The following is a 26745-nucleotide window of genomic DNA, read 5'->3' as shown; positions in this document are numbered from 1 at the left end:
TAGAAGTCAGTAAAGGAAGCACTAGCAAGTAATGCATTTGATGTACTGAGCAAGGTCTCATCAGGCGATACACGAGTGCAGTTCTGGTCTCCTTCCTCTGCAGAGTTCCCTGGCAGCCTGAGCTGCCTGAATAACTACGTGACTACCGTGAGCTGCATGTGGGCAATGGAGGAGCCCGTGGGCGACGGACCTTTCCACCTGTATTTCACCAAGTAAGAGCTGCACACCGAGAGCTGTCCGTGGCAGCCCTGGCCCTGGCATGGGCAGGACGGCGCAGAGGAGCAGAGATGGGGCCCGGCCGCGGGCTTTGCTCCTTCCACTGCAGGAGACCTGTGGCACAGCTAGCTCTGCCACCTCATCGCCCCACACCCAGGCTGCCTCAGAAGCTGCTCCCTTCACTCCCTTTTGTGGGCCCACAGCCTCGGGGGGTGCAGCAGAGGTCCAGCACACGCGGCTGCGTGATCTCATGCCGGCTCAGGGGAGTCCGTCCGGCCAGTATCCCCTTCTGGCAGGGGCCTCTCAGCGCGGAGAGCCTTCCCATCCCGGCCTCCGCTCCCCATGATCTGAGGACTTCAGAGACCATCCTACCTGAAGCTGCCCGATCAATTTCTAATCACTTCTTGTCTTGTTGCCTAGAAATTAAACCCCTCGTGGTTTAATCTAAATTAGTTAATATATATATACACACAAAAGGATTTTGAAAGTCCAGTGAGTTATAAGCTTTAATAACAGATTTAGGATATTATGTGAATAATTTTTCCTCTAACAGAAGAAATCAGGTGAATAGTTTGCTAGGTGATAGGATAATAAGCATTGTGATATGCTAATTTGAGATGAATGTGTTTAGATTATGTAATAACGTTGTCTTGACTACCAATAACTAATGAACTATTACATGAGGGTAAGCCATGCTGACATTAGATGCCTCGTATATTCTGGTAAGGTTAAGTCAAAAATAGCTTAAGTCTTAATGATACTGGATTTTAAATCTATGGAAAAGAGCCAAGCTGACAAACTGTGGTATCCCAGTTTATGGTGGGGTCGCATGCAACATGAAAAATTTGCTAATAAATGGCTACATTAGATAATAATAGAATACTGTTCTTTGGAGCTATTTCCCCAAGATTATGTTTTCTGTCATTCATCCTGTTATGCTGTGCTTCAGCTTCAGCTTGTGAACATTAAAAAAACCCAAACAACAAACCAACCTCCGACATGTTTTGCTGTCAGTACTGGTTTGTTCGTAGTGAAAGAGGCTTTAATGTACAACTTGTTAGCTCTGTGCTGTGCACTTGTAACTAGCTGTCCACCCACTCCTACCCCCCTACACCAGCTGCTTTCCTGGCAGCAACACACAGCAGCCCTCTCACTTTCAGAGGGAGCAGGGGGCAGGTACTGGGCTCTGTGGGCAGCTCCTGGGAGGTTTGGTGCTCTCGGGCAGTGAGGTTATGAAGGTGTCTCCTTCCTCCCTGTTCAGCCCTGCCATCCAGGCAGGTTTAGCATTGCTTTCTCTGCTGCCTGCACTAAAGAGGTTCGTGTTCTTCCAGAACGCGGTGCTGTGCTAAGCTGCCACCCATCTTCCATAAACTGAAAAGCACTTAATCATGTGACTTAAAAGAAACTTTCAGCCCTTTTATTCTTCTAGCCTCTGGTCAAAGGGCCACAACGCCAGCTGCAAACTGACTGCCAGAGCGAGCATGCAGAATCAGTACCACTGCACAATCCATTTAGCCAGCCAGATTTTGGAAACAGATGGTTATAGAGTCTCTCTCCAAGGCAACTTCTTTGGACGTAATCACACATACATTACCTTTCCAGAGTACAATCCCCGTGAGCACAGTAAGTATGAACCAGGCAGGCTGAGGCTCTGTCTAGCAGCTTTGGGGTAGGTGTGATATGGTCTCTAACAAAGGGTGTCTCAAAGACAGCAAGTGAAAATAATGGAAACAAGCCATACTGCCCATCCCTGGGGAGTGCACTGTGTGGACTTCATCAGTAAGGATGCAGCCTTAGTGTCTCTGCATTCTGGCTTTTCCAGGACTTCAGAGAGGGCTGGCTCTGGAGCACCTTTCAAGTATACTTCTCATCTGCATCATGTTTTCTCATGCCATGGATAATGCACAATTGCATTGCCTTTATAGTTGTTGGTTTTGCTAAGAAATGAAGTCATGAGGAATCAAAGTCGTAGATCTAATTCAATGTCCCATGGCCTGGTACTTCAGAGAAATGCTCTAGTATTCTCAGAGCCTGTCTATATTAGTGGTATGTTGGAAGAGCAGAACATGACATCCAGAGTGGTTCTTTGCTTGCAGGACTATCCCCAGGGGCTACTTGAGTTATCATTAATTTATGTCAGTTCTGCAGCTGTTCTAACCTATCCTGTAAGCTAATTTGGTTTACTGCTGGTGTCTTAGTATTACTCTTTAGACCCAGCTTTATCTTCCAAGACTTTAGTCAGCCTAGTATCACGCATCTCCTTCTGTGGTGTTCATGTCCCAAATATTGTGGAAAAAACCTACCTCTCTATTTGCAGTAAAACTTGATCCACCTTTGAACATCCAGAGCAACGTCACTGCCAGCAAGTGTCAGATATGGTGGAGTGTGCCTTGGTACCTCGTTGAAATTCTTCAATATGAGTTGCAATATAAGGAGTACAGCATGTCCTGGGAGGTAACTGGATGAGGCACATACTGATACTGCCTTGCTCTTTGGGCACAACTGCCTTGTCACTCAGCTCAGGGCCTTCTGGCAGCTGACTGTTTTAACCTAGCATTTCTCGTTTCCCACATCAAGGCTGAAAGATTTTATATAAAACATCAATACTGAAGATAATAAATCTTCTTCTCCTGAACCCTGCATTCAGAAGTCATCCATCATCATGCAGGCCCTCTTCTTGCATCCAAGAAAAGAGGATTTGGAAAAGAAAAGGCGGGGAGGGGGAAGTATTTAAAAGACCATCCCTTTGCCCGGCCTTGTTAACAGAAATTCTTTGTAATACTTTGCAGATCGCATTGAACAAGACACCACCCAGTTCACTGCCACAGATAGAAATTGAAGCCACAGAGCTTCGCAGTGGCATTGCTTACGTTGCACGAGTTCGTTGCAAAGTTTCTGAAAATGAGGATTCGTACCATAGTCAGTGGAGTGAGTGGAGCCGGACAACAGTGTTTCAAAGAGCAGGTACAAAGAATGTTGTTTTTACCTTAATTCATGTCTTTTCATGCCCATGTTCCAAAAAAAGGAAGACACCTGGTAAAAAGAAGCTTTTCAAATTGAAACTAGCTTCCTTCAAGTTTTCATAGCCAAATCACTTTCCTTGAGGTCTTTAGCAGCCTGTTTCATTTGCATTGCTTGGTTATTTGGGGTTCTGTCTTGACTTCCAGACTTTTTATCAATTATTTTTATGCTGATTCTTTTCCTAGGTGTACCAAAACTATCTGAAAAGATCCTAAATAGCAGAACTATGCAGTTCTTGTTCATTCCTCTGAGTTTTGGCACTCTACTCTATTTATTTTGGAACTGCAAGCTTTCTTCAAGGTATGTTATAGTTTTTCATTAAGTTCCCTTGGTCTTTATAGCCTGAAGAGGGTAAATCAACTGTCCTTATATCCCTTTTGCTTCCTGTTTCTGCTACACAGACTCAATCGTTTTCAAAAGCTCTTTTGACAATCTTGGGACATGACATGTTCCTTGGCTGATGATAGTTAATGACGCACTACACAATCCTTACGGAGACCGAAGTGCCTTTGTGGCACCCAAACTCAGCTAAAGCTCAAGGTTGAGGGTCTCTTGGCATTAAAGAAATTTAAACCCATGGAAATTTTTTGTTAAGTTTCATGTAGATAAATTAAAAGTGCAAGTACACAGCAATCCATAAAGGTGGTTAAACTGCTGTTAATCTTAAGCTGCTTGTGACATGCCTGGTAGTAGTCAGTATGTAAAATACCAATATAGGCACACTACACTGACTCAGATTCAGTGTTTCTTAGGTTCTGGGACCAAGTTGTACAGAGAAAAAAGTGTCTCTAGAACCTTGGTTCAACCATCCTCTGCAATTTTTTATGCTGGCAGAGTGAAGGTAAATCTCCTACCTCTTCCTTTTCTGCCTTGACATACGTTATTATGCTCCATATACATTTCACTCTTTAGAGAAACAGAATACGTGAGTCCATATGATGAAATATTTTTACAGGATAGACTCTAATAAAGGGACTAGGATGTCTGGCAGAATTTCTCTGTCTAAATGTAATGAAACTAGAACTCTCTAAAACACTTCCAGAAACAGTGGTTTAGATCAAATAAGTTGCTAAACAAATGCATAAACAGCTCAGTGCACATAACGAGTAATAGACTAGTATTGAGTTTGCGGCATATAGCATTCCTCAGAAACTTTTAAGACTGCGCTTCAGGCTAGAAGCATTAAATGCATGCACAGGAGGCAGACAAACAATTGCATGAGATGTCAGAAACCATGTGAAATGGGCTTCTTGTGCAGTCTTTCTAACATAAGTGTGGGGCTTTCATCTAATCAGTGTGCTATATCTTTGAGAGAGAATGCAGAAAAATTGTCTGGTTTTTTTTTTATTTTAAGTGTTGTTTTCTTGCTTCAGGGCAAAAACCCTCTCCTGCTTTAACATTCCCACGCCAGCTGCTTTCTTTCAGCCACTCTATAATTTGCACAATGGGAATTTTAAGGTAAGAAATAAGTTTCATTTCTTTCTTATGACCCTCAGTTCATGAGGGGAGGATTTTTTTTTTCCTGGGATTAATCATTCTAGTTCCTGAGCAGAATTACTGACACATGGCCCTGGGCTTCTTAGGAGTTTATAGTTTCTCAGTTTCCTGCCTCCACATACTAGCTACACCATCAGAGCTTCTGTCCAGTTTCTCTCTCCTTAGAAATAAAACCCCTCTAGTCACTCACTCCCTATCCATGCTGAACATGAAAAGTGCACCCTGCCTTTGCAAAGCGAAAGTAATACAAGCAGTTTGCTGTATATTCTGGAGGTAAAATCTTGAAAATCTGTTGTGATATCTTGTGAAATTAGCAGCTAGCTTCTCTACCCTATTACTCTAACTTTGCCAAGTGGATTTGCACGAAACCTCTGGATTATTGTGCCAAAGGCACATAGAACAAACAGTTATTTTGCAAATTCCAACTCTAAGCAAAATATCCTGAACTTATTGATTCTTTCACCAGGACTGGGTTGGACCCAATGAGTCTTGTAGCCAATGCAGAAGAGAAGAGGCCAGCAACTCAAACAAAGTGACTGCAGGTGGAGTTTCTGATCTAAACACCCAAGAACTCATTTCCCAGATCTCCTTGAAACCTATGGAAAGCACAAATACTGCTGCAGAAGAAAACTTTGTATTTGCCTCAGGTCCAAGCCAGCAGTATGTCCCCAGCAGGTATGTAAGAGCAGAAGAGATAGAAGTGAGGCTGGGACTATTGTTTGCACAAAACCATGCTGATGATACAGTTGGCCTGAAAATCTCTGAAATAATTAAAGCCAACCTTGAGAGCCCTGGCATGGGAAGGAATTATCCCTCTCACTCACAGCATGGAAAGAGTGACTTCCTTATGCTTCAGGAATCTTTGGAGATAGCAAATGTGTCCTTCAGCAGTAGTGACTATTGTACCTTGTGTGACAATGATACCACAGGAGGTTTGATTCCTGCTGAACCACTGAAGCTCTCCAATGGTAATAGTCTTGTCAAACATCAGAATGATCAGAGTGACCTTCCCTGATGAATAATGCCTGCAAAGATCTTTGTGCTGTCCTCTCACCTCCCAAAGCTGTCTTCCCAAGTGGCTTAAATGGTGACTGTGCAGACAATTACAAACATGTATCATTTTTAGATAAATCCTCAATTTCTGTACTTCAAAAGAAGATTGTGACCAAATCCTCTGGCTAGCAAGTACTACCCCTACAGGCATGGCAAGGCCTGACTCCAGCAATCTCTGCTGTCTCAGGAGACACATGACCATGCCCTTCCCTAAATTAACCTCCTGGCATCAGCAGAAGTCCAGCAGCCCCCTAGTCTAAGGAAGCAGCAGCAGACCTGCTGTTTTTCCTCAAGAAGAGCTATTGGAATTGTGTGCCTCTCCATGCCCTGCAAGATGATGCTTTCCAGATTTCCTTGTGAGACAACAGCTCTGCACTGCTCTCGGTAGATAGTTCTTTCCTGAAAATCAGATTAACCCAACATTTACTCTGTCCTGAACATTAGCACCTGCTGGACTGAGAAGCAGCAATATTTGCAATGTGTTGAACCATGATTTAAACTCCATGATTATTTTAAAACTGTGTACGATTCTTCATAAACCCGTGATAAACAATTTTTGCTAAAAAGGGTAATTTTGCTTCTTAATATGATATTGATGACTTCAAATGGTTCCTGATTTCATCAGAATTTATAATTGCCCTATTTAAAGATAATCAGGTGGTGGGCCTTGTTCTTTATTATCCTGAATGGCTGTAACTTTTTATTTTGCAGTAACTAAGCCCCATGTACTGCTTTGATTTTAACAAAAATTTATTCCACAGTTAAGTGACTGGGCTGCTCTAACGGAGAAAGGTGAAAAGCAAGAATAGCACAAACAAGCGTTATTTAATCACAAAACAGGTCAGGACCACTGCCTCTCCAGGGCTTTTATTATTTCTCCAGAATTAGACGAGTCCTTTGCCTATCTGCTCAACAGATACAGCCTTTCTGAGCCAAATCTCTGGAGGTTTACTTTCTGCCCTAGACACAGAAAATCCTATATAAGATTGATTACCCACCAAGCAGATTCCTGGAGTCTTAGTTACATCTCCTAGATTTAAAGGGCTCAAAAATTTTAGCAAGCGTACTGAGATGCCTACACATGCATCTACACTAGCTGGCACATGCATACATACAGTCACACACATTCATTCCCTCCTCTTTGGGAGTGCTTATCTCTCGTGACTGTTAGCACTGATGAGTGTTGACAATGCAAAGAAAGATTTCAGTTATAAGTAACAAAGTAGATCGAGACACCCTTCCCAAAAACATGTACTAAGCCAGAGAACTATTGTGGGAAGTCTTCATCTGGGAGAAAAGCAGCAACAGAATGAGGAGTTCACATCCAACTTGTGTGACAGCCACAGGAGGTGCCAGCAGTGATTTGTTTTCAGTGTTGTAAGCAAAGGGCTTTTCTGATATCTGAAAAAATATTCCCTTTCCGGTCCTTTGTGCTTTTTATCTTGTAAAAACTGTATTGAAGGTTGCTTTTTATACTATACCACAATCTAATGGCAGGAGAAGAATGTGACGTTACTGTCATTAACAGTTGCTATAATTTCCTCTGGAGAAGAAAAATCTGTAAAACAAGACTACATGCCTGAAGGATTTTGGTGATCCCAACCTTTTAGATCCCCTGGTGTGGCTTGATGTAGTGTCCCAAATTTCAAATCTTCAGAATCGGAGGGATGCTTCCTGAAATTCTCAGATCAATGGTATCTTAAATCTCTCAGCTCTTGATAGCCCTTGCTTATGAACATGTCTGCACAGAAATTGAACCAGTTTCATAAAATCTTGTTCAGTTAACAAGGTATTCTGTACTGGTTATATTAGCAAAAGGAGAATGGGAACAATTATATTCAGATACGAGTAAGGAGCGGCAGGACAGGCTATGGAAGGGAGAGCACAAAACTTGAGATAGAGAAGCAAAAGGAAACGTAGTAGGAAATTACTTGAGAGAAATGCAAAGTCAAAGATGATGCTGCTTGTGTCCATCAGGCCAGGCCAGGAAGACTATAAGAACTGAGTCTGGAGATGATGACAGGCTGATGGTTAAAGGGCTGAAATGATATTGCAGCATCAGCGGTTCTCCAGGTGAAACTGTAACAACTTTGAGCTGCTTCTGCTTTTATGCAGCTACTTATAAAACAGAAAACCTGCAAAGAGGAAAGGTACCATAGAAAATGTTAGTTGTTGTAGCTAGAAAAAAAGAATAAAATGCCTCTGCTTTACAATTAGGTGTTGGAACAATGAAAGCCTCATTTTTATTCAGCCAATGAAAAACTACTATTTTTCTAGAAAAGCAATGTATAAAAGCCCATTTTTCTGTCCTTTTGCTTTGTGTCTTTGTTTTGGTTTGGGGTTGTGTTGTTTGGGGTTTTTTTGTGTCATGTTTAAGACTGGTATTAGGTTCAAGCTATGTTTTTTCACAGCTTCTCACAGAATCTCTGAACTATTCTAAGGCTGAGTTTTGCCTCTCAGTGTGATATATATCATTCCAGTGGAAGACAGAGAACTACCATCTAGTAAGGAGACATAATGTGGGCTCTGGTCAAGCCTGTGAAGCCTTTCATTTGCTGGGACTACCGAGTGCATGCTATGTATATCATCTGCAACCAGAACAAAGTGGCCAGTATTTCCCCCTTTCTTTTCTTCCTGTTGAGTTTTGCCAAAGGAAACAATTTCAGAAGATATTTAAGTGATGCTTGTAAGCCACTAAGTAGTTGAAAATGTTCCGTGACAAAGATTTTTTGTTTTAGTTGTGGGGTTTTTTTTTGGTTGTGTTTTTTTTTTTTCCTTAAAGTGGATAAAGTAAAAGAACTAACACTGTATGATTATTCAGAAGTAAATAAAGCAGAGGAATTAATGCAAACTTTGATTTTTCAGCAGTTAGTGTCTGAGAGCTTTGGAAAGAACTTTAGTTTAGAAAACATTGACTATATGAATCATTAGTACAGGTTGGTTTGAAAACATCATAGAAGTAGGAGAGGGAGGAACTAAATGCTCTCCCTAGTTTGCAGACCAAAGCACTAAGCCAGTGCTGCTGCTACCACCAACAGAAAAAGGGATAAGAAGGCTGCTCGGTGAAGATGTATCTTACAGCTCGCAAAGCCAAGGGAGACCAGCATGGTGAGCTATTGCATGGTGTCTAGCATGTGATCACCAGTATAGTTCTGCTAGTGCCCACCCAATAGCTATACCTCTGGTGAAGTAATGGTGTTCCCAATAACAAGCGACAGGAGCTGTATCTCTGTCAGACATTCTGCTGTTTAGTCATCTGCATGCTCATTTCAAGAGAGGTAAGAAGATCAGACTGCCTGTTTCTCAACAGTATAGGTATCACAGCACTGACACAAACTCATTTTGAAAGAGCAGCAAACAAGTCACAAACATTAAGACACAGCACTCAACCTGTTGTACCCTCTCAGTTAGGATGGCTTGTCTTCACAGTGTGGCTTCAAATGCATCAAAGCAAAATGCAAATGTCAAATAGCCATGTTCGGCATGCTCAACATTCCCCGCAGCCCTGAGCTTCAGGGCTTAAGATCATTGATCTGCAAACTCCTGCTCAAAGGTGCAGAAGCCTAGCCTGTGAAAGCAATCTTTTTTCCAGAGACTGCCATTAGTCAATGGCCAAACAAAGCCATAAATCTTTTCCTGGTTAAGTAAGCAGACAGGCGGAGAGTAATTCCAGAGACAAGAGAAATAAGCTTGCTCTTTTTAGTTTACTTTTGTTAAATTTGATCATTGTGTAAACAAAGGACAGAGAATGTTGGTCAGACTCAGAGCAGCACCATCTTACAAACTGCCCAGTGTGAACTCTGTCAGTTCCAGCTCCACAGCCCTATCACTCCATCTTTCCTGTACTGCTGTGCTCCTGTGAGTCATTAACCCTGTGCTGCAAAAGTCTTTCTCTGTCACCACAGGCCTTTCCAGAGAAGCATAGCTCCTGGAGCCTCCTGGCATCCCTCAGCAGAGTGTATGCTCTTTCAGAGAGCCATCCACATGTTCACTCATCTAGCTAGTAAAAACACCAAAAATTAAAAATAGTCTGTTTAATCTTCAGTAATTTAATCTAATCTGCAGATCTGTTCCTGCTAGAGGCACAGCAATGCTGAAGACAGAGGTGCTAATCAAGTACAGAGATCTAAACTATCAGTTCTAAAGCAAGAACCGTAATATTTTATGACATACATATTTATGTACTAGTGATCATAATTGGAAAAGAGGAGGGGATGTTCTTTTTATCCTAGGAAAGGGAATGAACACACGGGGGGCGGGGGTGTTTTTTTGTTTTTAACAACATGCAAGCTAAGGATTTAAGTTGCAACACAAAACTACAGCACTTGGATTGCTTCTTCCTTGATGCTCATGGAGCCAAGTTAATTGACAAAATCCAAAATCCCAGTGTCAAATCTTGTCATTTTAGGGATGGTGAACAGATTGATGTGGTCAACAGACTTCCTATTTTCAGTGCATACTGGAGTGCCACACAGAAACTGCTATGACAGCATCAGCTCTAGATATCGTGTGCAGGTACAACGGCCCAGTGTTATATGATATTTGCCTCTGTCTAGAAGTAGTACATTTATATTTGTAAGGTACTGCAGGCCCAACACATTATGGCTTTTGAGCCAAGCTGATTCACATGAAGCCTAAAGTAGGCAGTGCCAGAGCACAGAAGTAAGTCATTACAGTCTAAACACAAGTAATGAGTTATCTTTTGTATTATCTTTTTCTAACATGGTCTGCCAAATGCTGAAAAAGTTGTAAGCCATAGGCAAGTCTAAATAAAGCATTAGTTTAAGAAAAGAATCAGGGCGTCAATGTGGACTGCTCAGCAAAGACTTTTTCATAACATACTTCTACATTAAAAAACAGATAATAGATGTATTCAGAATGAGATTCACAGTACTAGAGAAAAAAATTAAGAATGCTTTCACATAAATCACTAGCATGCCTCACCTGGTTTCAGTGTGCAGAACTGGTTACTCCATCTTTATAATGAGATTATGGTTTTCAATGGCTTGCACAGTGGTTCCCACAGCTCAATATATTGCAGTAGAAGGTGGACCCGTGCCAAACACGTAGGTAATACAACCTTTTGACTCCTAATACCAGTTTCTTCTTTATACAGTTAAGGATCATATATGCCATTTAAAGACTACTGACCCCTCTCATCACCTTCCCTTACCTTCATGCCCTAAAATCTGCACTGCTGCTACTGCCAAACTGAGGGGGTTTTTTTGTCTGCTGGAGATAAAGATGAAGTTAGTTATTTAATCAGCATTCTGTGGGAGGGAGAAGACAGGATGCCTTCTTCCCTGGCTGGGAAATCTTGGGCCAGCTCTGAGCAAATAAATGCAGTCAGCTCAGTAATATTTCTGGGGCTAGATAGTCCAGTGACATGGAAGTCACCTGCCAATCTGAATGGAACTTGTATACATGAACTGAGGAAAAGTCTAGGGTTTGTTTATAATATGCCTATCACAGATCTTCTGACATTTGTTATAGTCAAAGTTTTCCCATGGCTGCAATATAGTTGCTAGCGTTTGCAAACTGTGTATTAAAAATTCATTTATCTCTCGGGTCTAATACCCAGAGAGCTACATGTGATTTTGCACCTGTACAGTCAGTTACAGAAATGCTTTCTGTTGCCATATGATTCAGAGACTTAGGTGAGAACACAGCTGGAATGCACGTCTCTGTGAAGAGAACTGCTGTGCGTAGTCTGCCTCAGTGTCATGGCCTGAAGTGCACCAATAGGCCTTAACTGGCCTGACCAGTCCCACCTGGGACTCCCACCCCCATCCTCTGCCCAGGGCCCAGGAGCTCCAGTTAACCTCCATTTAGGCCTGAGTGACCTGGTTTGTCTTCAGTTCTGTCTCTGTGTCATTTCCTGGATGGCCTCTGGACCTAGGCTTTAGGTAGGTTATATTTTGGATGGACCCCTTGGGTGGATGTTGTAGCTTGTCTCCAGCCCTCTCTCTGTCCCTGACTCCTGGATGGACCCCGGACCTATGTGGTAGCCTTGTTTCCAGCCCTACCGCCTAGAGAGACCTTGGCCCTACGTTAGAGCTTTGTCTCCAGGCCCACCCCTATCCCTGCCGCTCCTGGGCTCCCTGCTTGGGCCCTGGACGTGGGTCACCACCTCGCCTTCTCTGGAGTGCCAGTGAACCTGTCACCAGCGTCGGGCTCTGCCCGCTTTCTTCGGACCCTGCGGATCTGCCCTCTGGGTGGCGGGGGCTGCCCCACCGCCCCGGGCAGGGCGAGCCCCGCCGGCGGCCCGGGCCCCGGCCCCGGCCCGCAGCGCCTCAGCGCCACCTGCTGGAAGAGCGCGCTTGGCCGGCCGCCTGCCCGCGCAGCGGGAGGTGAGGGTCCCGCCAGCGTTTCTGCAACGCCTCTACCGGCCCGCTCTGATCTGCTGAATGACTGCTGCCTTCTCCCTCAGCCGGGTAATGACAGGTCTGTCACCAGGTGGGCAGCAAAGATACACACCGTTCTTAAAAAATCACCGTTGCAATTCAGTCAGCAGGGCAGGGGAGGTGCAGTTTGCCTGTCTGAGTACTGCAGTAAACTGTCTTACCCAAGACACATTATTTCCTCTAGGAAAGGAGTTCTTCTTTATATCTGTATTTTCCTGCAGTACTGTGTATTCAAAAACTCTGGCCAACCATTGTCAGGAAATTAACTAAGGCTGCAAGAGGTACTGGAAGAGATGGGACCGCTTTTACACGGAAAGAAACGCGAAGGGGTAGAGCTACTTAAATGGAATGACAGGTTTAGAAGTTTAAGTGTGGTCATTGTGTAAACTTCAAGTTAATCACAAGCCACTGTATACTAAATACGTAGTTCAGAAAGATTCACAGAACATGTCTTCCATAAATTGATTCAGATTAGACTTAATGTAGATGAGTGCGCCTGATCAAACTCAGAAATGAGATTCCCAAAACATTTCATACTAAAAGTACCTGGAGCAAAATCTTAGCAGCTTCTAAATGTGTATCAGTGTATGAAGGGAATTCTATCTCCACATTCATGTTTGGGGACCATGGAAATGGGATTTAAATTATGCTTAAAGTAGGATCTCTACTGTCAGAGGCGGAAAGGGAAAGGTATTTTAGACACCTAAGTAATTGTCTAGGTTTTACAAGTGCTAAAGAGTTCTCTCTGCTGTTACTGTTACTGGTGAAGTGCTACATCAGCTACACCTGCTTTGCAAATTATGTTTACACTACTGCTGTTAGTTCTGCTGATCTCATTTTTCCCCTGCATTTTGCATAGAACTACCCTCCTATTTTAATTCTCTTTATATGGATTGCTGCATGCTTTTTATTTTCCAGATACAGTGCTTTTTCTTAAAATAAAACTACATTTGAAAAGCAGTTGAGAGATCATCTGTTAACATGGCCTCCACAGCTCCTAATGCTTGCACTGTGAAATGCAAACACCTGCACCACATAGCAAAAGTGCTACAGCAGAAATTAACTACAGCTGTGAAACACTAGTTTACTTTTTTGACAGGAGTAATGGTTTGGGCATACCTAAAACTAGAGTAGGCTTTTACCAAGCTGTCTCACTGTAGAGGTCATGTGGCAGCAGAAGGTTAGCACTCAGGGCTGCAGAGGAATGTATTTGCACTTGACTTTGGTTCTTGGAAAATTACAAAGGCATATTCTGAGTGATGCTGTTGCGGTCACATAACCTTGCAGAGTAGGAAGATACTTGTAACTTTAGTAGGCAAAAGCATAAGATACTCTTATCGAGAAAGGGTAGGCAGAAGATTTGTTGTATTATTTTAAAAGTTTTGTAAATAAACTGGGATCATGGAAAGTAAAGACTTCTGGGAAAACATCAATGCCGAATTATGGTAAGGAAAGCAGGAGAAACTCTGCCAAGTAGCAAAAAGCTTTTGTGTACCTGAGATAGGGCATTACTACCATAATAGTGTTTGTGGCTACTGAATGCTTTGTCGCTCTGCTGGTTTTCACATATGTGAATTCAAATAGATCCTCCTGGCCAAAAGGCAGATTCTTTTCCGTTTGATATGGCAAAATTTTTCTCTCATCTGTTCACAGTTTTGGCTCCATAAATAGACAGTATCATAATGGTCCACACAGCTGATTGAACAGTCAGATTTATGTTTGTTTATGCCTTGCATATTTTTATAAGGCTTAAAAAGTATGAGGTTCGTCACAGAACTAGTAAAATTTATGGATTGTGCAGAGCAAAGTTTACAGCTATTTCGAATGTTACACAGCCAAGAGTTGTGAACACAAAGAAAAGGAAGGAATTAAGAAGGGCAGACTCATAATAACATTACATGACTACTCAGTTAAGCTGTATGTGTCAGGACAGTTCTGTTCAGACTCACTTCCTATTCCAGTAGGGCTAACTTAGGCAGACATCATATTCAGATTCATTTGTATCCCTGCTTATTGGGGCTGTGGATCAGCCGTGCAGACTGTACATGTATCTCACCACATATGAGCTGAGGCAAACACAAATCAGACAACAGCATCACTACAGGCAATTTGCTAGGTTCTGCTGCGTAACATCAGACAAAGTAAACTGTAGCATTTTTCTTTATAGAAAATCAAAGAATGGTGCCTTCAGAACAGAGGTAATAAAGCACACAATAGCTTCTAAAGCTGTTTCATGAAATACCAGCATAAAGCCTTTCAGCATGGAAAGCATTCATTGGTGCCGCAAAAGGAAGTTTTGCTGTGTCATCCTTTGAGATGAAGACAATGCTGCAGAGTCCAACAGCTTCTTCTTGCAGAGTTTAGGGTACCAGACCTGCTGGAAAACTTGTACAGTAGAGATTTTTATCTCTTGCTCAGTTGAAATCAAACAGAGAAACTAAAATTAAATAGAAAAGGGGGCAACAACAAAATCTACGAGTTTGTCAGCAGTCTGAGGAAAAAGGGAGAGTAGAGGCCAATTACTGAGCAGGACAGGGAGGGAATAATAGATGACGTATAATGGATTCAAGTATACGGCACCCTCTTTTTGTTTCAGTAGAACATTATAGTTTAACAATGAAGATAATTAATATGATTCACTTTAACAAGACGATAGTAGCACGCACAAAATTTGAGTTAAACCCCTTAACAGGTACATTAAATTCTGCAGGGCCAGACGGAATTCACCCTAAAGTATTTTTTGTAAAAACAAAAAAAACCCCAAGCATACCATAAATAACTACCCGAGCACTCTCTGCAACATTGAAAGTTATTTCTGAGAATAACTTTCAGAACAAGAAACCTAGAGAACTTTTGAAAGATAAACAGTCTCATCTTTAAATGTAGGAAAAATAGGGCCCAAAATAATGATAAACCAACTAGCTTAACTTCATTCTTTAAAAGGATTCTGGACTAAAGTACTAAAAATTTTTTTTTAAATATCTAGGGGATTAAAAAGTAAGACACATTATAAAGTGATTCATTAACTTCCTTCTTTGACAAAAGAGTTTACTTGCTGATGATGGGGAAGAAGTAGATATTATATAATTTGACTTTGGTAAGATTTTTGACACAATTCAATTTTAAAGGAATACTAAGGAAGCTGGTTGGCCTAAATGGTACCACCTAGACTTATGAATGAGTGATTATACTTTTTGAAAATGCATTTGAGTCTAGTCATTAGTAGTTCCCCGTTAAACTGAAATGGCATTTCAAGTGGTACTCTGGGAGTCTGTCCTGGCTCAGTCTTGCTCTGATTCAATATTTTCATTCATTTTGGTGACGAAATAGAAAGTATGTATACAAGATTTGTGACATGTTCTGGGAAGGATTTTAGTCATTTTGGGAGACAAAAATGAGGAGAAAAAATATTTTGACAATTTTTAAATACAGTCTAAATAACATGAAATTCCATAAAGCGTGACAGATTGCACTTTGAAAGAGAAAGCAAATGCATTAATATAAACAGGGCATAATAGGTTACTAGCACTATATTGAAATAGGATGTGAGAGCTGCAGTGTACCATAATATAAATAATGAATTAACAGTGAGCTGTTACTGCAAACAGACAAATACTATTATAGCACATAAGAGACATGTTATTTGAGAATGGTAGCAAGTACTTATTTCATTCTACTTGTAACTAATGAGGCTGCAGTTGAACAGTGTATCCCAGTCTAGGCACAATATCTTCAGGAAGATGTAAATCAGTTGGAAATAATCCAGGGAAGAAAACACTGCCTATGAGAGAGGCCAAAATTTTGGATACAGACTGAAAAAGAGTGAAGGTCTATTTGAAACAACCACCACGCCCCCGCCCAACCTATTAGAAGATCATGATCTACTTGTCTGCTGAAGAAAGGGAAGAGAAAATCATCATACAGGAAAGTCGATTTAGGCTGGCTGTTGCAGAAATCTTCCTAAAGAAAGCAGTTCAACAGCGGGACACTGCGGCTGCCCTGGCCCTCCACCCCACCCCCCATTTGAAGCTAAGTATCTGTATCTTGTCGACTCCGATGCGGTTCGCTAAACTAGACGGCGCTTCCCCGCACCATCCTTTTGAGTGATCCCTCGCAATTCGACAGTCCCGTGACAAATTCAAATTGCTTCCTGCCGAGCGTCGCGCACAAACGGCCCATCCCTCTAAGCACGCCGGTGACCCCGGCGGCGGCGAGCAGCGGCTCCGGCCGCCTCCCGCGGGGAAAGGCGCGGTCAGCGCTGGGGTAGCCCGGCGGGCAGGAGCCCGCTCCCGCTCCCGCACCGCGGCGGCTCAGGGAACGCTGGCGGGAGCTCAGCGGGCGCGTTCGTTACAAGAGGTAGAAATGGCTCCGCTCCCAGGCTGCCGAGGGAAGCCCTGTAACGAACATCGCGTGTCAGAATCGGCCAATTTTCCCACGGGGCACACGGAACGTGTGTTTTTTCCAGAGAAGGCAGATTTTAAGGAGTGAACATCTGTACTGAAACTGCATTTATGACGCACTTGCGTTCGTGTCTGTAACGAGGGCTCGTTGCTCCCAACGGCCCGCCGCACGGCAAGGCACCAGCTGCCGCCACCAGCGCTGGCAGCGGGGAGACGGCCCGGGCACAGCCCCCAGCGGCGCCAGGCGCTGCCCCGACATCCCCCGCCCCCTCCTGACGCCACCACGTCGTCGCTCCCACAGCACTCTTGCGTCGTGGCACGAACCCGGATGTGAGCGCAAGGTGGGGGCTGGGGAGGCCGCGCTGCCAGGCTGCCCCGCCCTCTTCCGCCCTCACCCCGCTCAGCCTCCTCACAGGAACTGAAGCCGGCACTGTCACCCCCGCAACTGCGCATGCTCACCTTGGCCGGGGACGCCGAGACCGACGGGGGACGCTCTGTCCGGGCTCGCGCATGAGTAGCAGGTGGCGTCGCCAATGAGCCAGCGGGCTGCGCGGAACTCCTGCCCACGACGGGGGGGGGCATTGTTGTGGGTGACGTCACGGGCGGGGGATGCGGGCGCCCCATTGGCTCGGGCTCGGCGGCCGTGCGCTGGGATCTTAAAGGGCGACCGGAGCGCGGGCCGCGCCGGCCGGGCGGGGCCCATGGCCAGCACCAGCAGCCACCTGGTGAGTCCGGGGCGCGGGGCCAGCGCCGCGGCCGCCCGGGGCTGCTGGCGGCCGCGGGGCGCCGGGGGAAGAAGTAGGCCCGGGCGCTGGGGCCGGCCCGTGAGGGGGCGGCCGCCCGTGCCCTACGTGCTGCCGGGCGGCGGGGTCGCGGTGGGGTTTCGCGGGCGGCCTCGCCGCCTGCCGCCCGCTCGGGCAGGGAGGGCGGCCGGGCGAGCGAGCGCTGCCCTCCGTGGGGCCCGCCTCGGCGCTGCTTCTCCCGGTCCTTGTTCCGCCTCCCGGGTCGCCGCGGGCCTGGCGGGAGGGCCCCGCTCCCGCCCCGGGCGCCGCCGGGGCCCTGAGGCGCGAGGCGAGCGCGGCGGCGGGCGCCCCGGGCTCGGCCCGTCGGCGGGAGGAAGCGAGGCTGGGGCCGAGGCCGAAGTAGCCGCCCCGCGGCCTCTGGCGGAGCTTCGCTCTCGGTTCCGGGTGCGGGGCGTTGGCGTGGCTGTGCCGGGCCGGCTCCGTCTCCCACCGGCGGAGCACCTGTCGCTCTGGGACCCGCTTCTTTTGTCGTGGAACGAGCGCGTGAGGAAGATGGTGAGGGTGGTGGCAGGACGCCGTTTCGAACGTGGTTGTTTCCGTTAGTCTCACAGTGTAAAAGGCTAACGTTTCGTGAGCCCTGACTAGCGTAAGATGGAGTGGTCGCTGATACGCAGAAGCGGTAATGGTAAATCTTAGTTTGCGTTGTAGATGGTACGGTTTAGTTAGCGCAGAGATTCCCTTGCGAAAATAGTGTTTGTTACAAAAATAACGACCGGCTTTCGTTGACGTCGGTGTAACTAACTGGCAGTGATACGTTCCTTATCCTTGTGTGCACGCTGCTGTGCTTTCGGGTCTCGTGTGCTTTCCATCGGTTGCAAGCTGCTAAGCTCCACCCTGCAGCGCTTAAAACTTCTTCATCAGTTGGAATTGGCTAAGGAGGGTCTTTGGCATGGAGACCGGCAGAGCTGCGTTGATTCCTGAAGTCCTGTTTCAGTGTGTTTTCCTCTTCATGCTCGGTGCCTTTTTCATCAGGACGTTACGGATAATCATATTTGTTGTCTGAAGACGAGAATTATTATGTGGAATAGCCCTACAGGGGAGGACATGAAATACTGCACCGAGGATTATGAAATAAAGCAATGTTTGATTATCACAGGAATTAGTTTTGCTTTCCTGCCACTTGATAGAGCTCCATATGGCTGCTTCTCAGCATCAGAGATGACTTCTGTTTACTTTTTTAAACAGGGTGTATGCTTCCCTTTGTGCTTCTGTCCTTGCTTGTTGCCTCCCTTTCCAGGTTTTTCTCTCCAAAATACATTTCTGTTCCTCTTCTATATACGGGTTAGGTCCCTGCATGTAAGAGAAACGTGCAGAGAGAGAATCAATGAAGAACAAAGTTGACAACCATTTTTGTTAAAACTAAAATATTTTTTCAGGGTAACTTCTTTTTAATTCCTTGTCTTCCATCCTGTTTAGTATTTCTCTGGTCAGGTGAGTGTACTGACTGGTAGTAGCAGATAGAATTGGCTTGATTCAGTTAACCTTTTTGTAGTTCAGGTGATATCAAATATGGGAAATCCAGTATTTCTGACACTCTGAGCAAGTTACTGTTAATGTTTGTGTGATGGAATTAATGATATTAATGAGTTCTGTGATTGTTTCACTATAAATGCAAAAGACTTGGGGGGGGGGGGGGAGAGAGAACAGAGCACAGCTTTGAAAAGAGTATTCCAGCATTCCTCTGCCAAAACAGTTAATTTTTGTATTCATGTATGTGGGGACAATTCCTAAAACATTCTACTATTTTCTGAAGATGTGCTACCAAGGAGAGAATTGCACTTTTAAGAAGGAAACAACTTTGGTGCTGCTTTAGTTGCAGGTGTCAGTGTGGTCTTAGTTATTTGCTGTTAATGCCTTCATTGGGTCTCATATCAAGAAGTGCTCTTCCTCTCAAAATGAAGAGTCTGGAAGAATGATTATTCACGTCTTCATTTTCAGCAACATCTTCACTGGAAGGTTTAGCTGCTCTAGTGATTATTAGATTCTCCTAGTGTTTCTGACCTGATAGAACCTATAGTATAGTCACGGATATGTCTGAACAAAACTGCTAGTTCCCCCCCCCCGAGCTAATATAAACTACACTTCTCAAAGAACTGGGTTCTTAATAGAGTAAGTTCTGCATCTATGCTAGGAATTAGACTAGGCTATGGTAAGAGTTCTGTTTGTAGTTATTTGTAGGTATAAAACTTTCAGACAGGCTTGAAGGGTTTTCCCTACATACCTATTTGCTTGATATTCTCTTCTCTTGGGTTTTCAGTGTTATCACTGATAACCTCTTGGGTTATCACTCATGCATAGGCTTTTAAGTGGGATAAGTTTTCTGTAAATCTCTTACCAGAGCAGGCTGCAGGAATAGAAAATAATAAAAGATACAGATGTTGAGATGGTGCTCAAAGGTGAAAAAATGGAAGAAGCTTATGAAAGAGGAGCAATTTTATATGCACTCATGTTTCTAATATAGGAAGTGCTGGTAGCTCACAGAAAGGAGACAATCCAGAGAATAATCTGGGTATAATAGTGATGTTCAACTAAAGAATGAATCCGCTGTGTGGGTAGACTTTTTTTTAAAGCAAATTATTCTTTGGATTATTGGTCTGTTACTTACAGTGCTAGAAGTAATGTCTATTTCATATAGTTCTTGAAACTCTGCAAGTAGATTGCTGTAGCTGGACGTTGTAAGACACCCTGCAGACTCGGGCTCATTCCACTTCCCTAAAGCAGATCAGTTGGAAGGCAGCATTGCAGGAAAAACTTGGAAAGGGATGCTAAGTATTGAAGTACTTGCAGGAATTTTGGTACAGAAGGTATGAAACCAAGGGTGCAGTCACTTTGTTAGAATTTTGGTACAGAAGGTATGAAACCAAGGGTGCAGTCACTTTGTTAGACTTTGTTAAAAAATAATAAACTGGCAAAGTAATAAAAATAGGTTTGACCTATGAAGATGTGAAATATTTTAGTAATCCCTGTTTTTGAACAGTAAAGTTGTATTTGATCTAGTTTTTTTTCCCTCTAGAAAAGTTGTATGGATTGCTGTAGAACTAGCACATCTATGGCATCAGAAAATATGCAAGTGAGAAATTACTTTTTCATATGGAAAGATAAAAACTTAATTCAGAAAACACTATGTTTAAAAGATAAAATCCTTCTCCAAGTTCCTCATATTGGAGCTTCCTGAAGAATTTGTGTGAAGCCCAGGAATTATTGTTTCCAGTATTTCAAATGGGAAAACTTTTTTTGCAGGTGCCCAAGTTAGATTATGTGTATGTAATAACGAAGCAAAAAAGGGGAAGGAGCTGATTTTTCTCCCTCCCCACTTCCCTTTCTGACATCGTTTTTGCAGGTAAGCTTGTGGAAGGTTACTAAAGTCTAACTAAAGTGTATGAAAGGACTGAATGCAGCATGCACAAAGTGAGCTGTTTGGTCTAGAACCTTATTTTTCACACCTTATGGATTCTACTTAACAGTGCTGGAGGAAATAACTGGTTTGTTGTGTGACTACTGAAGTTGAGACTTGCTTTCTGCTTTAAAAGACAAGCTGTAAATACTTCATCTGGCAAATATTCTGTAATTCTTTATGGTGAAAAATTGGAAGGATTAACTTGCTTAGCACATTCTTCTGGAAAGAAGGTATTAAACTTGATGTTCAGTTCTTTAGTAATCCTGCAGGAATTTAACTTATGGTTCTTGACTGTGCTGTCCAACACTTGTACGCTCCATCTACATACTGCCACCTCTGTGTGGCTGTTTCTCTGCTCTTCACCCAAAACTGTTCTCTTTGCCTCCTAGAGTCGCTAGCAAGGAGCCTAGTATAGGAAGTCCTTTTGTGTTTGTTAGCACGAGCGCCCATCCATGCTGCGCAACACCTCTTAGTATTGGTGTGCTTCACGAGATAACCGATGGTGTAGAATGTGATCTAGACTATTGCGATTACAGATGGCTTTTGTTTTCTTGTGAGCTGGCCTGGATCTGTTTGTGTGAAATGAATTCTCAATGGCTTGTTTACATACATAGCTATTTGGGCCATAGGCTGATTTTAGGTTCTTAGAGATTTTTGTGGTTTCCTGTTTCTGATCTGTTTTGAGGCTTGGGGTGGGGGAGGCGGTGGAAGGAGGCCTTAAATAGTCTCTGCCCCTGAAGGTGCTTGGAACTCAAGTGCTTTGCTTAGCAGTTAGAGGGTAACTGGCTGATATGCAGGTTCTTACAAATCCTTTCATTAGCTTTAATCCCTACCTGAATTTGGAATTAGAATCCTGGAAATTAGTGGCAGTACCGCTGTATGTGTACCACCATGTAGAGGTGTTCTCTGTGCTTCCAAATCCTTGAGCCTATTGGTTATATTTTTGCTGACATAACATGAATCTGATTACCTCATTACTCACTTATGGATAAACTGCGTGATAGATTTGCTGCAGAAAGTAAGGCACTGGTGGTAGGTGATCAGTTCGGTTATGAAGGAGGTAGACTGTCAGAGCTGAGCTTTGCGTCTGGTGTTTTGAGATTATTTTATATGAACAATACAGTATGTCGTCGTCTTATTTTATATGAACAATACAGTGTCTTAAAACACTTCTTTGTATACCGTGAACTTGGTGGGAATGTACATCCAGAAAGCTTAAGAAGAAAAATCAATTAATTTTGATTCTTCTTCAAAGTTAATCTTCCTGATTATGTTTTGGAGATACAACTTGTATCTTCCAAAATTGATTTCAAACATGAGGCAAACAATTGCCGACTAGATACTAGAGTCTTTTTTTAACAACCTACTTGTGCCTGACAGTAATACAAAGAAAAATCCCTGAAAAAAATAATTTTACTAATCAAATTCTCATAGGTTATTACAGCATGGCATTATGTCAGACTCAACTAGGGTTTTATATATATTTCCTCTGAAATAATAACTGTATGTTATGATGATTTGTTACGAGCATTTTTAACATTACCTTCATATTACTGTAATTTTTCTTTAAATTGTGTTAGGGCTGTTAATATATCAAGCAGACTACATCAACTTGAATTCTTTTCATAATTCTGTTTCCCACTATTGCAAAGGTCCCAGCCAGTTTAGGTAGAATAGTGTCTTAGAAGAATTATCTGCTCAAAGCTTTCCCCTTCTGTTAACACTTACAATCTTTAATCTTGAAATGTATTACCAGGACATTACTTTTAGAGAGTCATCTTTTCTTTTAAATTATGGTCATTTCCATCAAGATACTTTGTTAAGAGATTTTTTTGGGGAACAGTTTTATGCAGTGCTTCAATGAATGTTTACCTTCCAGCATTTGAGAGGTTTCAAATGACACTGCACATGAAGGTGAGCATAGTTGTTTTGGGGGATCAGAGCCTAGACTTCTTTAATCAGTTAGCATGGCAGTCTGTTGAAACAACAAAGTCCTCCTTTTATATAACTGAATGCTTTTGAAATTTGCATGGTTTATTCATAAAAATGGTCTATTAAGCAACAGATTTTTCATGTGGCAACTTCTGAGACCAATAAATTTCACTCCAGATAGATTATGACTTCAGATTCTTTTGCAAAACAAAGTTGTGTTAAAATAGCTTTTATAATTGAAATATGAGATTTCAATCTGTTCTTTTAAATGTAGTAATCGGTAACCACTTTTGAGCCTTGATCAAAGTATAGATTTTGACAAATTGTTTGGCTTCAGGCTGTTTTGCTGATTGTAATGGTCAGTTTCTTCAAGACACATGGAGTTGATGGGCAATGTGTAGGGGTATGAGCTAGATCTTAAGTTCTCTACAGTAATCTTTGCATATCATTTGACGATGAGGTTTGAAAGAGTGCTGATGCAGCTCTATACAACATAAACGCAAACCACTGTGCTACAGAAGATTAACGTTTGATGTTAATGCTTTTTTGATATCTACAAATAACAAATACCTGGAGTAGGGTTTGTTTACTGCAGTTTGAAGAAAATGGCTTAGATCTTCAGAGAACTTCTCTGTAGAAAAAAACATCCTGTTTTCCTGGGAAAATATCTTCGGCATCTTTGTAACCTAGTACAGTTTTTAATAAGTGCCTCGTTTGTTTTTTGGAGGGGGGTGTTTGTTCTTAGAAATGCCTGTTGATTTTCTTTGTTATGATTTTGTGTTAGATGTTTGAATTATCTGCCTTAAGAAAGGTTGAACAAGATCTGTCATTTCAATATAAACTGCACTTCTTGTGATATGTTGACGATTAACCAGCTTGTTTAATTAACTGCTTTGTATAGTACCTAAAACCAGGAAATTTTTCTTTTCAAATGCCTTAATATCACCCCTTTTGATCAGATTATTTTTTGAACTAGGTTTTTTAATGCTACATTTTGCGTGCCCTGGTGCACAGAGATAAGTCATTAAAGTATGACTTAATGTTTTCATCCCAGAGAAGACTAGGTATTTGCCAATGTAGTATTCAGTTCAATAGTTTTTTAATACATTTCTTCTTTTTGATGAATGAATGTCGAGTGTGGTTCTTTAAAGCCTTTGGCAATTTTTTTCCTCAGATTTCAGAATCTGAAAGCATACTTCTGAATGTGGTTTCCTTACTGTTTGGTCTAGTGGTATTCCTTCCTGACTGGAGAGATAGGTAATCTTCTATCAAGCTGGCAGTGTGAGCAGAGTACATGTTTTTAAAGATCTCCCAATTACTATGGTGTTTTAATTTTTTTTAATATGGCTGTATGTATTCGAGTGTCAAAGTTAACCTGTTCCATGGGCGAACAGTTTACTCATTGTGTAGTGCATTCAGAAGTACTGGTGAGGTTTGGCTTAATCTGAGTTTTGTCCTGTCCATTACATGCTTGATTTTATGTTATAATGGTAAGACAGTCTGACAGCATCTAGTGATGCTTTTTAAGGCATATGAATGGATTTTCTCTTCTTTTTTTTTTTTTTAGCAAATATTTTCACTCCTTAAAGGTAATAATAATGTTTGCAAATAGATGTATTATTGAATTCTTTAAATTATCTGACAAACTTCTAAGCATATATAAATGGAAACTGGCATGCAGTGGAGTTTCATAAATTATTCAGTATATTGTTTATATATACACACGTATGTACAATTGGTTAATAGAAGGAGGATGCTGTTGGTCACTTAGCAGAAAGTCTGACAGTCCATTTTTAGACAGAAGTCCAGAGCATAAATAGACACGAGGATATAAGGTATGAGAATTGATGTTTACTGCAGTTTATTGAAAGCACACCATCTATTATTGTTCTGGGATGCCTTCATTCATGGCAGTCACTCTGGTGTAGCAGCGTACGGAGTTTACGAAAGGAAAACTGGTGTTGAATCTTGATAGGAATAATCATTACACTTCCTGCAAACCACTCCCAGATGGGATTGGTATGTAAGGGGAAGTGTCACCTGTACTGTGCTCTCTGCACTGGAAGGTGAGGCTTTTAGTGGGATTTTGTTACTCTGAATCAGTGTTTCTTTGTATCTTAACATTTCTCGTAGCTGAACTACCCTGCTTCTGCCTGCATTCTCTTTTTAGGTACTATGAGGAATGATAGTTTGAGGACATATATTCAGGCCCATCTTAGTATCTGACCTGATGAGTTGCTTTTTTTCTTTTGGAATATGCTGGAACTTCCAGGGTGTGTTGCACTCTAGCCTTTGAAGTAGAGGCTGTCACAAATAGGTATTGGAGAACCTGGATGGTAAACATTTTCATTGTGGGATATGAGGGGGGAGGAGGCCAATGGGAAAGCTGTGCATAATATCTGTTAATTACCCCTTCTTATGCTCTTTTTCAGATACAAGATGGGTGTCAGATGGAGTTGCTGTATCTTTGTCAACCCTCTGAAACACCAGTGTGCCATGAAAAGAATATATTAAATGGAACTGCCTAGCTGTTAATTTTTTCCCTTTGCTTTTTGCAGATAAATCCTTAGGAGACCCCAGGTTGTCAATGTTTAAATTATAAGCAATACAAAATAAATTTCAGTTTCAGAATTTTTGGCTTGTATGACAATATCAAAATAATTTATAAAACCTCTCAGGCCAAGCCCATCTAACTTAAACTGTCTTTAGCGGAATCTCAGTATTGATAAGTAGTAGCAAGTCAGCTTTATCTCTAAAACTACAAAACACCTGTCCAATGAAAGCAATTACCTTCGCTCAATGTGAAATAAAGGCCTTTATTCCTCCTTAATTGCACAGATAAATAGATGGACTCCATATTTTTACTTGAGGACAAGTGTATTCATTTGGACATTGAATCTTAGATTTATAGATTTTGGAAGATCTTTCTGTTCCTGTATCAAAGGGCTGTTTGGCACAGATTTAAAAGCTGTGATTGGATACTATGACAGCCAGGGAGAGTATCTTATACTGTATCATGTAGTATCTGTTTTGAAAGCCTCTCAAATTCCATTTGCAAGTGAAAAAATTAATTCATAGATATCCTATATTGCTTTCTGAATTCTATAATTTCTTAAGCAGACTTTGCTGAGGTAGGGCATACATGTTTGTATTGTTTTATCTTCATGATAGTCTGTGAACTTCTTATACTCTAGTCCAACACTTATGGCATACATCACTCAGTAATTCTTATATCCAGTAAGACTTGTGTTGAATTGCAGGTGATCCTAATTTTTAGAGTTCTGTATTCTCTGGTATCACAAGGCTAAAACAGTCAGGTTCCTTAATAAACACAGATTTCAAGAGCTTAATGTAGTCAGATGATTAGATGTTTTTCCAGGGGTTCAGTGTCTTGATTTTTCCTCCTGAAACTGGTTTGTTTCAGTTTTCTCCTTAGTGTTTGCACAGTACTAGCGGCAGTAGGATGTTGCTTCTCCTAGTTGATGCTTTCTAGTTCTGTATATTCAGGTACGGACTAGCTTGAGTTCTTTGTCCACTTGTTTCCCACCATTATGCCTAAGTTCTTGGACCATATTTTAATTTGTAATAATGTTTTGGTAGAGGCAAAAGTAAGGTCTCGCTGTCTAATTTACCAAAAGCTGTAGATTGCTTTAAGTAAGAGATACACTTTTTTGCCAAATTGTGTGTGGTTTCTTTTTCTCAGTCTTTAAATTTACGCAATTATTCTTTTTCTTTCAACCTTTTTGGTTTGAGAGTCAGTCCAGGTGTGAACTGGAAGAGATCCTTGTTTGGTGATGACTATTAAATATAAGTTGTTGAAGAATTTAACCAGTTTTACTTGAAGTATGTCCTATATTCATTTTCCTCAACAGTATTCTGTATTTCAGTCATTATATAATGCCAAGTCAAACGTTTTATGGATGTCTGTCTGCATTATTTCGTTTAGTAGACCTGCAATACAGTTTACCGTAAAAAACATTTATAAGAGGGTTGTGCCAATGTTCTAGCTTATACAGTCTCAT

General features: G+C 42.2%; 1 protein-coding gene across 3 annotated transcripts in view; it reads left to right on the top strand.

Moving 5' to 3' along the window:
• PDPK1 (3-phosphoinositide dependent protein kinase 1) overlaps positions 1 to 26745 on the top strand; it is a 53281-nt gene that overhangs the window by 389 nt on the left and 26147 nt on the right. The window contains exons 2-7 of one of the 3 annotated variants that reach the window (XM_075515292.1): positions 104 to 212; positions 1646 to 1839; positions 2534 to 2670; positions 3006 to 3180; positions 3423 to 3537; positions 4611 to 4695. In XM_075515292.1, the coding sequence (XP_075371407.1) occupies positions 104 to 212; positions 1646 to 1839; positions 2534 to 2670; positions 3006 to 3180; positions 3423 to 3537; positions 4611 to 4695 (815 nt within the window). Of the gene's footprint in view, positions 1 to 103; positions 213 to 1645; positions 1840 to 2533; positions 2671 to 3005; positions 3181 to 3422; positions 3538 to 4610; positions 4696 to 17109; positions 17317 to 26745 lie in introns of those variants that run through there. The other 2 variants (XM_075515293.1, XM_075515294.1) reach the window with 2 other exon arrangements.

Source organism: Mycteria americana, chromosome 12 (assembly GCF_035582795.1).
Source record: "Mycteria americana isolate JAX WOST 10 ecotype Jacksonville Zoo and Gardens chromosome 12, USCA_MyAme_1.0, whole genome shotgun sequence".
NCBI classification, from domain to species: domain Eukaryota; kingdom Metazoa; phylum Chordata; class Aves; order Ciconiiformes; family Ciconiidae; genus Mycteria; species Mycteria americana.
Note: the sequence above shows the minus strand (reverse complement) of the source record. Positions and strands in the feature narration are given on the sequence as shown.